The 14,640-nt window shown below is 36.5% G+C and overlaps 2 protein-coding genes across 2 annotated transcripts; both read left to right on the top strand.

Annotated features, from left to right (window-relative positions):
* The first annotated feature begins 575 nt into the window (after positions 1-575).
* Positions 576-2,063, top strand: LOC121236668 (protein SEH1-like). The gene is made up of 3 exons (XM_041133103.1): positions 576-718; positions 1,063-1,189; positions 1,823-2,063. Exons 1-3 carry the CDS (start codon positions 576-578, stop codon positions 1,952-1,954), a joined length of 402 nt encoding a protein of 133 aa, XP_040989037.1. The 3' UTR covers positions 1,955-2,063.
* Positions 2,064-5,374: 3,311 nt separating this feature from the next.
* Positions 5,375-7,313, top strand: LOC121237231 (putative anthocyanidin reductase). The gene is made up of 5 exons (XM_041133866.1): positions 5,375-5,701; positions 5,777-5,946; positions 6,057-6,272; positions 6,503-6,882; positions 6,974-7,313. The coding sequence occupies exons 1-5, from the start codon at positions 5,578-5,580 to the stop codon at positions 7,128-7,130; spliced, it is 1,047 nt and encodes a 348-aa protein (XP_040989800.1). The 5' UTR covers positions 5,375-5,577; the 3' UTR covers positions 7,131-7,313.
* Positions 7,314-14,640: the final 7,327 nt, after the last annotated feature.

Below are 14,640 nucleotides of genomic sequence, written 5' to 3'. Positions count from 1 at the left end.
GTAAATTTTTATAGAAAGATTTGATTTTTTTTCTTTGAAAGGTGGAAGTTAGAAGTGGATTAAAATGAAATGTTGATGCTTGAAATATTTTTGCGAAAATTTCCCGGAAAGCTTGGGGTTTCGGAGATGGGTTTTCGTTTCTTGACTTGTAACTGGATTTTGGGTGAGAACCTTTTGAGCTGGCAGCGTCTGTCGGTAATGTAGTTCTTGAGAAGGAATGGTTATTGGTTTTCTTTCAATAGCTCGTGTAAGTGCTTTTGAGCCATCATTCAAAGTCTCTAACAACATTGGTTTCGCCAAAAGAATAAACTATATTATAAAGCTGATCCCAGGAGAGAGCTTGAAACTTTCGGGTGGGTATATATGAATTTCAGAAGCGTGGAAGATTGAAGAGGCTTCAATTGAAGTGGAAGTTCCAAAGGGAAGGGCGAAGGTGGATTTGGGCACAAATATACTGCAGAGAAGAGAGAGAGAACCTTGGAGTGAATGGGGTCACCTGGATGATGAGGGCGCCTGGGTAGGGGGTGGGTAAAACGCAGAGGCCAGGGTTGGGGAAAAAAAATAAAAATAAGTCCATGGGGATTTCGGGTGTGGAGGGCGCCTCGGTAGGGGAATTTGACCCGGCCCACCAAAGATGGCTTCCAGTTGCGGAGTTGGTGTTGCCTGGGGACAAAGGTGATCAGGTTTATGCTGTTGCATGGGCACCAAACATTGGCAGGTAATTCTAATTTGTGATGGAACTGCATATTGTTCTTAGCAGGCTGAACTTACTGATATAGCCTGCTCTGCAGATATATTGATTGTGACTGTTACCAAATTTATTTGAGATTACTGAAGTGAGAACAAGGGAAAGTTCAAACAAATTGGTCCTAGATTGTCTCAACATCTGATGATGCTAGTGTTTTGTTGGTACTGGTGTTTACTTTGTTTTGTTTGATGATTTCTGTTGTATTATATTTGAATTCTGTCGTATTACATCTTTTTTTTTTTTTTTTATAAAATTGTCTTTCTTATAAAAAAAATTATTTTGTTTGACGATGTTATGGCATAATTCCTTTCCAGACCATATGAAGTAATAGCTATTGCAACTCACAAGGGAATTTCAATATGGCATCTTGGATTGGACCCTGACCTAGATGGAAGGCTCTCAGTGGAAAAAGTTGCTCTGCTCTCCAGTCATGAAGGCGAGGTAATAATAGCATCACTTTTGACATTTTTAGGGAAAAATACATTTTGCAGCACCATCCAACCATTGGGCGTTTTACAATTTGTACCACAAACCACTGAAACTGATACACTTACCCTCCCACTATAAAAAAAAACAAAAACAGTTGTCCAATTTTAGCCATTAAAATGAACTACATCATCTATTTTTCATCCATCTTATAATGACCATAATTTGAAGAGGGTGATACATGTATGTTTTGGGTAGTTGGAGAGTTCAATGTGTTTTGATAATTTGGGTTATAAACTATTAAGTGCAGACTGCTTGATATTTGGATGGTGCAAATTGTATTTTTACTTCTTTTTTATTTAATTCCATGACCATATGCAATACTAGGGGCTCATGGGGGTGTTGGACATAACAGTATCATATCCTTGTCCCCGTTCACATAATTTGGCACAGCTTCGTACCTATGAAAAAGATGATTACAATGATTTTAATTACCGAGCCTTCCCAAAAAGGGGTGAAAAATGTGAATGATGTTACAAAGCAAAAGATGTAAAATTATATATAAGTCCTAGGACGGTTGGTTGGGCCATATTTTGTCTATAGAGAAGAGGTGATAGCTTGTTGATCTCTGTTCAATTGCGTGATTAGGTGTGGCAGATGGAATGGGACATGAGTGGAATGACCTTGGCAACCACCGGAAGTGATGGGGCGGTGCGGTTGTGGCAGTCTAATTTGAATGGCGCTTGGATGGAACAGGCTGCATTTGAACCCACTTCTTAGCCCCACCAGTGTGTTATCTTTGACTTCCTTCATGTTGTAGTCGCTATTTCCTGTATTTATTATCAAGAAATCAGTCCTGCCAACAAGAAACACTTAAGAAATCAGGATTCAGAATTACAAATCCATGGTTTCCCTCCTTTGTTTTGAACTTGTATTTTCTCCTGAGAACTAGTAGTAGTTGGAGACAAAAGGCTCCAGGACGGAAGTACTAATAGACAGTGGACAGTCAGGAATCCATTAAGGCCCGTATAGATTGAGAAGTGGTTTAACTCATCTTATTTTATTTCATCATTATAATTTTTTTAAATTTTCATATAAAATATAATAAGTAATTCAATTTTTTCAAATTTAAAAACAATAATAATGTTAAAAAATAATATTTTAATAATATTTTATTTTAACTTATTTAAAACTATCTCAAAATTTTATTTTAATAATATTTTAGTGGACAGTCAAGTATCACAAATGTCCGATTGGATTGAGAAGTAATTTCAACTCATTTTATTTTATCTCATCATTATAATTTTTTTAAATTTTTGTACAAAATATAATAAATAATTTAACTTTTTCAAATTTTAAAATAATAATAATATTAAAAAATAATATTTTAATAATATTTTATTTAACTCATTTAAAATTATCTCATTTTTCAATTTAAAGGGGCCTAATGGAATTAAGGGTGCTGGGAAAAAACAATTAAGGTTAGAATGGATTAAATCGAACCAGTCGTAATCATCTGTGGTGGTTTTTTATTATTCTTTTTAGAAAAATTTTATTCTACATACTACATTTATTTTTATTTTTTTCATTAAATGTGTGGTGTATAGATAATGAATATAAGAATTTAATTAGTTTAAGAATAATAAAATAAATATAAATATAATGTGTGATGTGTGAAAATGATAAATAGTAAAGTTGAGCCTTTTAATATGTATAAGATTATATCTGTTTTGAGTCTTATAATCAGCCGTAGGGGTGTAAACCGGTCGGTCCGGACCGGAGAAACCGACTGGACCGGTCCAGACTGGACAGGACCGACCAAATGCATGGTCGGTTTTGGTCCAAACACTACATAAATTTCGGTTTTCGATCCGGTCCCGAGGTAGAGATTTCTCGAACCGGACCAAACCGGACCAACCGAATAAAAAATAAAATAAAATAAAATATTATATATATTATTTATATAATAATTATATAATTAACAATATAAAATTTTAAATATGTTATTAATACTTGTTAATATTCTATAAATTAACAATATTATATATATATTTTCATCTAACCTATCACAATATAAAATTAGTTAATTATGTAGTAATTATATAAATTAATAATGTAATTTTTATTTAATTTATTATCATTGACTATATGAAATATTTTTTTATTGAGTTTGTTATATAATTCACATTAATAAGTCACTTAATTTAATTTAATATTTTAAATAATTTTTTTTATTAATTAATTTAAAAATAAATAAATAAATAGATCGGACTGAATGGATTGATCGGATCAGACCGAATCGATAACTATCAATCCAATCCAATTCTTATAAAATGTTTGATTCAGTTCGATCCGATCCGATCCGGCGACCGGTTTACACTCTTAAGATTCAGCAGTACTCTCAGGGGGGTTTCGAAAAATGTGAATGACGTTACAAAGCCAGAGATGTCAAATTATGTAAGTCCTAGGACGGCTGGTTGGGACAAGCTATCACTTTTTTATAAAGGTTATAACTTGTTGATTTCTGCTCTAAGCGTGATTACATGTGGCAGATGGAATGGGACATGGTCACATGTGTATAATGTCCTTGGCAACCACCAGAAATAATGTGGCGGTACGATTGTGGGCCTTTAATTTGAATGGCGATTGGTTGGAAGTTGGAACAGACAATATTGAAAAAAAAACCTGACAATTATTTAAAAACCTAGTACTTTCGGTAGCATAAGTCTTTTAAAGTGTTTTAAGATATTTATTTCTTCAACATTATTTAAACATAATAATTTTTTAATTTTAAATATTTAATTTTTTTTTATCTAATATTCACAAATTATTTAATTACTATTATGAGATATTCTAAAAAGATGTTTGAGCAATGAAATAAGAGATGATAATTTTGTAAATATTAATGATATAATTTGTAAATAATAATAAAATAATTAGAGTTAAAATGTTTTATTAAATTTTAGAAAAGTTGGGAAAAAATTAAATAAAAATATTTTAAAATTTAAATATTGTTATAATATATTTTTTTAATATAATTTTTATTTTAAAATTTAGAAAAGTTATATTTATTTTTTATGTTTTGTTTAAAAATTTAAAAAAGTTATAAGGATGAGATAATATTCTATAACTCCAAAGTCTGAATGTAGATGTCATGCAATATTTTAAAATTTGAAATACTTATATATATATTTAAAAAAAAAATTAAAAAATTTGTAACGACGAGATAATATTCTATGGCTCCAAAGTCGGAATGTAGATGTCATGCAATATTTATTAAGGAGACGTATACCCTTTCCCCTCTCCCTCTTAAAAAATAAAGGGGCCTCAATCTGAGCTTTGCCCAAGAGGGAGGAGCTTCGGCGTCGTCCTCTTTGTTAAAAAAGTGTAAAAAAAATATTTTTACTAGTAAAATTTATTTATTTTTTATAAAATATTTTATTAATCTTATCCATGTAAAATTTGTAATTAGCATTACTTTTTAAGTAAGTCCTAGGACGGTTGGTTGGGACAAGCTATCACTTTTTTATGAAGGTCACGGCTTGTTGATTTTTGCTCAATGGCGTGATTAGGTGTGGCAGATGGAATGGGACATGGTCACGAGTGTAATGTCCTTTGCCAACCGCGAGAAGTAATGGGCGGTACGATTGTGGACTTCTAAGTTGAATAGGGATTGGTTGGAAGTTGGAACAGACAATTTTGAAAAAATATAACTGACAATTATTGAAAAACGTAATACTTTTGGCAACATAATTCTTTTAAAGTATTTTAAGATTTTTTTTTTAAATATTAACTAAACATAAAATAATTTTTAATTTTTAATTTTCGACGTTTTATCTAATATTCATAAATTATTTGACTATTCTTATGAGATATTCTAAAGGGATGTTTGATGATAATTTTGTAAATATTGATGACATGATTTGTGAATAATAGTACATAGTTTGAATTAAAATATTTTATTGACTTTTGAAAAAATAGAGAAAAAAATTGAATGAAAATATTATAAAATTCAAATATTATTATATAATTTTTATTTTATTTTTTATTAAATATGTAGTGTATAAATAATGAGCGAAAAAACTTAATTAAATAAGGAAGAATAAAACCAATTTTTTAAAAAAAATAAAAATAAAAATAAATAGTATGTGATGTTCGTGTTTATCGAGTATCAGATCTCCGCACATACGTAAAAGTTTATAAATACAGTAAACCCGCACAACATAATCTCCACCTGAACATAATCCTCTCTCCCTCTTCCTCTCTAACGATCCAGTACTGCCAGCTTCGAAGGGGGTGATTTATTAGCTTAAGAAACGCTATACTTTTCTCTGTTGAAACACGCCCCCGGTTCCGTTAGGTTGCTGACCTGAAAATTGAGAAAAGGAGTACTGGGAATCAAAATGGAGAACGGTTACATGAGTACTAGAGTCTGCGTCACTGGAGGTTCTGGATATGTTGGTTCCTGGCTTGTTAAAATGCTTCTGGAGAAAGGTTATACTGTCCATGCAACGCTGAGGAACTTGGGTCTGTCTGATGATCTCCATCTGATCTCTCTTATATATGCTACAGTTTAATTTAACTTGAAAGTATTGCATGCAGGTGACACATCGAAAGTAGATCTCCTAAAGTCCTTCCCTGACGCAGACAGCAGATTAGTGCTATTTCAAGCCGATATTTACAATCCCTCTGAGTTTGAACCTGCTATTAAAGGCTGCGAATATGTCTTTCACGTGGCCACCCCGATGCTACATAACGCCCAAAGCTCCCAGGTTTGTCCATTTCCAAAAGCCCTCCGATTATAACTTCTCTCTCACATATTTTTTTAGAGGATTTTGGTAACTAAATAGCAGTTGGATTACCTTAAATACATATAATGTAGTACAAGGATACACCCGAAGCTGCTGTTGCCTCTGTCAGGATCATCGCGGATTCATGTATTCGGTCACAAACCGTCAAGCGACTCATCTACACTGCCTCTTTCATGGCTTCATCACCATTGACGGAAGATGGAGTTTCTTTTAAATCTTGCATGGATGAATCGTGCTGGACACCTCTTGATCATATCCCAGCCCTTCACGCTAGTGATATTACACCGGTATATATAAGTACTGCCTTCTTTAGCTACAAGTTCTATGATACCTGCACATTAATTCGTACAGTTTTCTAAGAAACCCAATTGAGTACTGTTATGATCGGACAAAGATCGATCCCTTCTCGTAGTGTTATTGACTGATCTATGAAGATATTAATTCCAGTGTCAAAATTGGAACGAACTTAAGGACTTTTTTTTTTTTTTTTCCTTTTTTGGGTATATATGTATTGTAGGGATACACTAAGTCAAAGATATTAGCAGAGAAAGAGGCTCTGAAGTATAATGAATACGAGAACGGCAAGCTTGAAGTTGTAACACTTCCTTGTGGCCTAGTGGCAGGAGAAACTCTTCTTCCATATGTACCTACAAGTGTGGAAGTACTTCTATCACTACTCACAGGAAACTTGTCCCCCTTAAATGTGTTAAAGTTACTGCAAAAAGTTTGGGGTGCAATCTTTCTTGTACACGTTGAAGATGTTTGTCGAGCACACATCTTCTGCATGGAAAATCCATCCATGAAAGGTAGATTCCTCTGTGCTGCTTACAATCCAACCATCAGAGAAATTGCAGTTTACTTTCAGGAAAAGTTTCCGGAATACCAGATTCCAAAAGAGTAAGAGTTTTTATTTAAAATTCCATTGATAAACTTCCTTTCCCTTTTTTTTTTTCCTCTTCTAACTATGATAATATATATTTCATTTTAGATTCCTGGAAGGACCAATTAAAGGAGTCGGATGGGATTCTGCAAAGCTGAAAAAAATGGGTTTCGAGTATACATACGACGAGGGAAAGATATTGGCTGACAGTGTGGCCTGTGGAAGAAGACTTGGAGCTCTAGCTAAAGTTAATAATTCTATTTAAAAAACTTTACACCATACACAATTTATGTAACATAATTTGATTTGAAAGATCAATTTTAAAAATTTAAATATTACAAATCAAATTATGTTATATATATAATGTGTGGTGTAAATGCTTTCAAATAATATTATTCGTTTAGAATAATTCTTCTTGGGTGCATATAAGACTTGTCTAGCTATATATATGTATTCTAGTCTCTCTGTTCTGTGATGCAAGATTGTAAAATTAAATTGTTAAGGTTATGTTGTAAGAGTCGTTATTGGATCAGTCAAGTTAATTTGGATTAGTATTTAATTGGTTTTCTCATTAATTTAAGTTCTCGAAAATATATGTATAATGAGTCTATTTAAAGAAACTATTGTACTTCGATTGAAGACAGTTTTAACTTTTTACAGAATCATGGACATCATGTGATCGTGAGGCACAAAAGTTTGTGGGGCTCACTTTATTTAAAGAATAATGCAATAAATTTAAACACTACACTCTCATTCCATTACGTAATATACGATATATTTATTATTATTAAATAATAAAATATTATTTAATAAAAAATCATTTAATAATAATAAATGTATCATATCTTATATTTTATATAAAAATTTAAAAAAATTATAATAATAAAATAACTATAGAGAGGTTGTGTAGAGACTGAAGAGGATCCTGGGTTAAAAGTAAGATTATACTCCAGTGCAGGTTGGTTTATTTGGGCAATTAATTGGAGCCTTATGTGTCAACATCCAATTATTTGGTGTAAAACAAGAGTTGACACGAGTTCCGTTTTCAAAGTTTTTCTACTTAAAATTAGAGTTTAGATACAAACACTTCAACTTTATTAGAAATGATTAATATGGACAAGCTTCAGGCATTTTTTTTTTATAAAGAAATGGATAAATTTAAAATCCACATGAAAAATAATTTTTTAATAATAAACTCTATTTTTTTTAAAAAAAAAGGAGTGTGCAATATTTATATATCTTAAAATTATATATAACATTACTATATTCTCGTATAGTTGATTACATCAAAAGGATGTAAAGCTCAGAAGCATCACTCAAATTATATACAAGAACGAAGGAGTGATTTATATAAAAAAAATGTAACATATTATATATGGAGGAATCATGGACTACACGTCCCTCTCCACATGTTGATAATATCCGTGTCTTTCACCAAAAGTTGTCTCAGACTTTATGTCTCATTGTCTCCTGAATGAATCGTAGTATTTGTAGGTCTCAACTTGCACAACTGTGCTGAATAAATGACCTGTATGTAATGAAATTTCATTGATTCAATGTCACACATTGTAAGTATCATGTTGGCTAATAGAATATTTATGCCTTTACCCTGCTTTTGTCGCTTTTTTTTTTTTTTAAAACGGTCAACTGCTTTGTCGGCTCTACAAATTTCCTTCATTTCGGTCTTTTTCCGCCCTTGTTCCTGTTGGAATATATGTTTAACTCTCTCGCCAGTAAGCCATACCATAATCAGTTGTTCATGTTCCAGCTCGGAAAAGCGATTCGATTCATACCGAGTCATGATTTTAGTCAGATTTTTTAATTGTTTTCTGAGCTACTTCCCTCGATTGATTTAGGTCGATTCAAACTAATTTTAGACTCATTCGAGCCAATTACAACTGATTCAAAATTGTCTAACGACTTATTAAAAAATAAATAAAAATTTTGTAAAAAAATACCATAGAACTAAACATATATTAACTTCTTCATCATTATATTCAATAAGAATCGTAGAAAAAAATGAAAGATAAAACATACAGATCTTTTTTTTTTTTAATTGAACAAAAAAATTAGGAGTTGAACGAGTCTTTTGTATTAAATTTGTGGTTGTGCATTGTAACATATGGATCCTCAAATTAGGATATAAATAGTCTCAAAATAGTTTGAGTCTATTTATTTAATTTTAGTCTAGTTATTATTCACTATTAAATATTTTTTATTTTATTTTTCAAATGGTATTAATATTATTTAAGGAATAAATGTAGTTAAATTATCAAATTAGATTTTTTGCTAAGGTTTGAATCCATTAATCGAGTTCCATTAAAATTTAGTACCTAACTTCTATCTTACTCTCAAACTCCCCTTCCTCGTACATGTTGGGAAAATTAACACAGCGGAAGGGATAAAAAGGGTAATAAAAGAGTACACTCTACACACTCAGTGACACCAAGAATTTAACGTGGTTCGGCAACTGCCTACATCCACAGAAAAAGAGCTTCACTATTAAATAGTGGTACACAAGAAAATATTACAGAGGAGGAGGATCACACTCCACTCAACTCAACTCTTTTCTTTTCTCTCAGAGCTCTCCAGGCTCTCTCTCTTTTCTTTTCTCTTCCTTGGGTGTGTTTAAGACTCTCGCCATAAGCCTCAATTTATAGATGCATTGCTTTACGTATGAATGCATTTATTGTTGCATTCAATGGACAGTTGAGAGCTGGGCATTGGAGGTTAAGCAGCAAGCAGCCATTGTGGACTGCTTGCTTGGGTAGGGATTTCAACAATTCTCCCCCTCCATGCCCATTTACCTATATGCTATCCATCCCAGCTATGTCTCTGCATAGCTCAAGCTTCTCACTTGTAACCACCTTCGTCAGCATGTCCGCTGGATTCTCTTTCGTATGGATCTTCACAAGCTTCAACAGCTGTTGTTCCATCGCTTCACATATCCAATGATAGCGGATGTCAATATGCTTGGTGCGGGAGTGGTACATTGAATTCTTGCTCAAATCTAGAGCACTTTGACTATCACAATGTACAGTTTAGTCTTCTTGACTAACCCCAAGTTCTTGGAGGAAACGCTTCATCCACAACATCTCTTTTCTAGCTTCCGCTGCGGCAATGTACTCTGCCTCAGTTGTAGATAAAGCAACACACTTCTGCAATTTAGACTGCCAAGAGACAGCTCCTCCTGCAAAAGTGAAGAGAAATCCTGAAGTAGATTTCCTGCTATCCAGATCTCCTGCCATATCTGAATCTGTATAGCCTTCCAAAACTGGTTTAGCTCTCCCAAAACACAAGCACATCTTTGATGTACCTTTTAGGTACCTGAGAATCCACTTGACTGCTTCCCAATGATCCTTTCCTGGATTTGAAAGGAATCTGCTCACCATGCCTACAGCATGAGCAATATCTGGTCTGGTACAAACCATTGCATACATCAGGCTTCCTACTGCTGAAGAGTAGGGAATTACTTTCATTTCTTCAATCTCTTTCTTTGAAGAAGGACACGAGCTCTTGCTCAACTTGAAGTGGTTAGCAAGTGGAGTATTGACTGGCTTAGCATCTCCCATGTTGAAACGTCTGATGACCCGTTCAACATATTTTTGTTGTGATAGCCACACCCTTTTGACATTCCTATCACGAACAATCTTCATGCCCAAAAGTTGCTGTGCTGGGCCTAAGTCCTTCATGTCAAAGGACTTGGATAGTTCCTTCTTTAGTTTGTTAATCTTGGACCTATCCTCACCAACGATTAACATATCATCAACATAAAGAAGGAGTATGACAAACTTGGCATCCTGGAACCTTCGAACATAGACACACTGATCTGCAACAAGTCTCTTGTAACCATGGCTCATCATGAATGAGTCGAACTTCTTGTACCATTGCCTCGACGCTTGCTTGAGGCCATAGAGACTCTTCTTTAGCTTGCAGACTAAGTGATCTTTCCTTGGAGCTTCAAACCCTTCTGGTTGCTCCATATAGATTTTCTCCTCCAAATCTCCATGGAGAAAGGCTGTCTTCACATCCATCTGTTCGAGTTCCAAATTCAAGCTGGCTACCAATCCGAGTATCACTCGGATTGACATCATTTTCACCACTGGGGAAAATATCTCGTCAAAGTCGATTCCCTTCTTTTGTTGGAATCCTTTGACAACCAATCTGGCCTTGTGCTTTATCAGCTTTCCTTGGCCATCTTTCTTCAGCTTGAATACCCATTTGCTCTTTAGGGCTTTCTTTCCTTCAGGAAGTTTCACCAACTCATAGGTCTGATTTTTCTGCAAAGAACTCATCTCTTCTTGCATTGCCTGCACCCATAGGCTTCTATCAGCATGAGTTTGAACTTCCTGGAAACTCTCTGGCTCCCCCTCATCAGTAAGCAGAATATAGTCTGATTCCGGATATCTCATCGACGGAATCAATAGGCGACCTCTTGCCGATCTTCTTGGTTGAGCTTCATCAACCAAAGGAGGTTCATCACCATCTAACCCTTGTGGTGGTACACCAGCTGCTGGTGGAGAGGGTTCTTGCTCCCCCTGCTCGACACCCTGAGCTTCTTCTTCTGCTTCTGGATCTCGATCCTGCATATCCTTATTATCTGTGGCGAACTGTAATGGTGCAGGATGTGTATAGGAACTAAGCTCTACTGACATCGAGGAAGCTTCAGTTCCTATATGCTGGTTTTCATGGAACACAACGTCCCTACTTCTGACAATTCTCTTTGTCACTGGATCCCATAATTTGTATCCGAATTCTTCATCTCCATATCCAACAAAAATACATGGAGTTGACTTGACATCGAGCTTCTGTCTCAACTCCTTGGATACGTGTGCAAAGGCTTTGCACCCAAACACTCTCAGGTAAGAGTAAGAGACATCTTTTCCAGACCAAACCTTCTCAGGAACTTCAAATTCCAATGGTGCGGAAGGTGATCTGTTGATCAAGTAACAGGCAGCACGAACAGCTTCACCCCAGAATGGCTTTGGTAACTTAGCCATACTGAGCATGCATCTTGTTCTTTCAATGATGGTCCGATTCATTCTTTCGGCTACACCATTGTGCTGAGGGGTATATGGGACCGTCTTCTCATGTCGAATACCGCGATCAGCGCAGTATGCAGCGAACCTTTTGGAAACATATTCTCCTCCATTGTCCGTTCGCAGGCACTTCAACTTCTTTCCCGTCTCTCTTTTCACTAGGGTGTGGAAATTCTTGAAGTGCTCGAAGACCTGATCCTTTGACTTCAAAACATATACCCAGACCTTTCGTGAAGCATCATCAATGAATGTCACGAAATATCTGTTACCTCCCCCAATGACTCTTCTTCCATGGGACCACATACATCAGAGTGTACCAGACTCAACAACTCTGATCTTCTCTTCGTAGAGGAATTGAACGAGACTCTGCGTTATTTGCCAAACAAACAGTACTCACAAGGGTTTAACGCTATTCCTTTGGCAACCTTGATGAGTGCCTTTTTCGCAAGCGTATCCAACCCTTTCTCACCCATGTGTCCGAGTCTCTTGTGCCACAGATTTGGTGATGCCTCGTCTTCCGCTGCATTGAGGCTATCAGCATCAATCTTCACATGGGTCTTGTACAACGTACCACAAATATGTCCTCGGGCGACAACCATGGCACCTTGTGACAACTTCCAAGTGCCATTGCTGAAGTAGCTGTCATAACCCTGTCGATCAAGGGTTGTTCCCGAAATCAGGTTGAGTCGAAGGTCAGGAATGTGTCGAACATTTTTCAACACCATGGTACAACCAACGTTGGTTTTTATCTGCACTTCGCCAACTCCCACGATCTTCGAGGAACTGGCGTTTCCCATCCTTACCGTACCAAAGTCTCCTGCTTTGTACGTAGTGAAAAATTCACTATGGGAAGTGGCATGGTATGATGCTGCTGTGTCTACCACCCACTCAACATCATGGCTTGCAACGTGCAGACACGTCTCGTCACTGGTGGAGAGTATTGCCACATCTCCCGAAAGAGTGACAAGGGTTTCACCATCTTCTTTCTTCAGCTTACTGCTTTGACCTTGCTCCCTTAAAAACTTGCGGCAGTTTTTCCTTATGTGGCCTTCTTTGCCACAATGGTAACATTTCATGTTACCCGTCTGCTGGTTCCTGCTACTGCTGGACCTTCCACGTGATTGAGACTTCCCTCTGTTTCTGCCTCCACTTCTCCCTCTATCATCACCTCGAGGCCTTTCTCTACTCTCGGTGACAAGGACATGAGTTTGATTCATGCTTGTCTCTTTTCGTCTGGCCTCCTCATTAAACAGGGCATCCTTAACCATCGTCATGGTAAGTTTGCCATCTGGAGTAGAGTTACTGAGGGAGACCACCAGCGTCTCCCAACTATCTGGTAACGAACTGAGAAGTAGCAGGGCTTGTTCTTCATCGCCAAGATTTAGGTTGACGGATCCGAGCTGGTTATCTAGGTTTTGAAACTCGCTAGTGTGCTCGGCAACAGAGGTGTCGCTCTTCAACTTCAAGTTAACAAGCCGTCTCATCAAGAGGGCCTTGTTTCGAGCAGTCTTAGCTTGATACATATCCTTCAACTTTTTCCAGAGGCTATATGCATCTGTCTCCTGGGCCACGTGATGAAAAACACTATGGTCAATCCATTGTCTGATCTGACCGATAGTCTTCTTGTGCATCTTTCTCCACACTTGATCTGTAACTTGATCTGGCTTCTTTCCTTCATCTTCCAAAGGGTCAGACAGATCTTTACAGTTCAATAGATCCTCCATCCGAGGCCTCCAAAGACTGTAGTTTGAGGCAGTCAGCTTTATCATGGCGCCTAATGCTGAATCCTCTATAGATTTAGACTGATTCTAAATACAAAATACAAGTACAGGATCTTTGAAGTGGAATATCGTAAAATGGACAGCACCGTTGTGACCGGAACGCTTGATTTTGTTGGAAACGAGTCTTGTTTCGTCAAAATCGGACTCAGATAGCACAAGGAATGAGCAAAAGAACCAAAACAGGAACACTGTCGCGCGTGCAGCACATAGCGCGACTAACAGCACGTAGGCGCGTGTTCTTCACGCGCCAAGACCTCACTGGAGCGCGTGGAACGCTTAGGCGCGTGTAACTCACGCGCTTACTGGAGTCAGTAGAAACGTCAAGCACGTGAACTCACACGCAATGGCCTCTCTGAAGCGCGTGCGGCGCGTTCCGAGAGTGGGTATCACGCTCTCGTGCTTCCCCTGGGCGCGTGAGGCGCGTGTTAAGAGTGAACTCACTTTTCGATCTTCAGACGGCGCGTGGAGGAGCGTGCAGCGTCCGTCCGGCCTCTGGTTTTCACCGTTTTTCTTGTCTCAATGAGCCGAACACAGTGGTATGCTCAAATTTAAAAACTGAGCTATACACTAAAACCGAGTTTTTCAAAAAAAAAAAACTCTTCCCAACAATCGCTCTGATACCACTTGTTGGGAAAATTAACACAGCGGAAGGGATAAAAAGGGTAATAAAAGAGTACACTCTACGCACTCAGTGACACCAAGAATTTAACGTGGTTCGACAACTGCCTACATCCACAGAAAAAGAGCTTCACTATTAAATAGTGGTACACAAGAAAATATTACAGAGGAGGAGGATCACATTCCACTCAACTCAACTCTCTTCTTTTCTCTCAGAGCTCTCCAGGCTCTCTCTCTTTTCTTTTCTCTTCCTTGGGTGTGTTTAAGACTCTCGCCATAAGCCTCAATTTATAGATGCATTGCTTTACATATGAATGCATTTATTGTTGCATTCAAT

Source organism: Juglans microcarpa x Juglans regia, chromosome 6S, assembly GCF_004785595.1.
Source record: "Juglans microcarpa x Juglans regia isolate MS1-56 chromosome 6S, Jm3101_v1.0, whole genome shotgun sequence".
In the NCBI taxonomy this organism is placed as follows: domain Eukaryota; kingdom Viridiplantae; phylum Streptophyta; class Magnoliopsida; order Fagales; family Juglandaceae; genus Juglans; species Juglans microcarpa x Juglans regia.
This window is presented reverse-complemented; position numbering and strand designations above follow the sequence as displayed.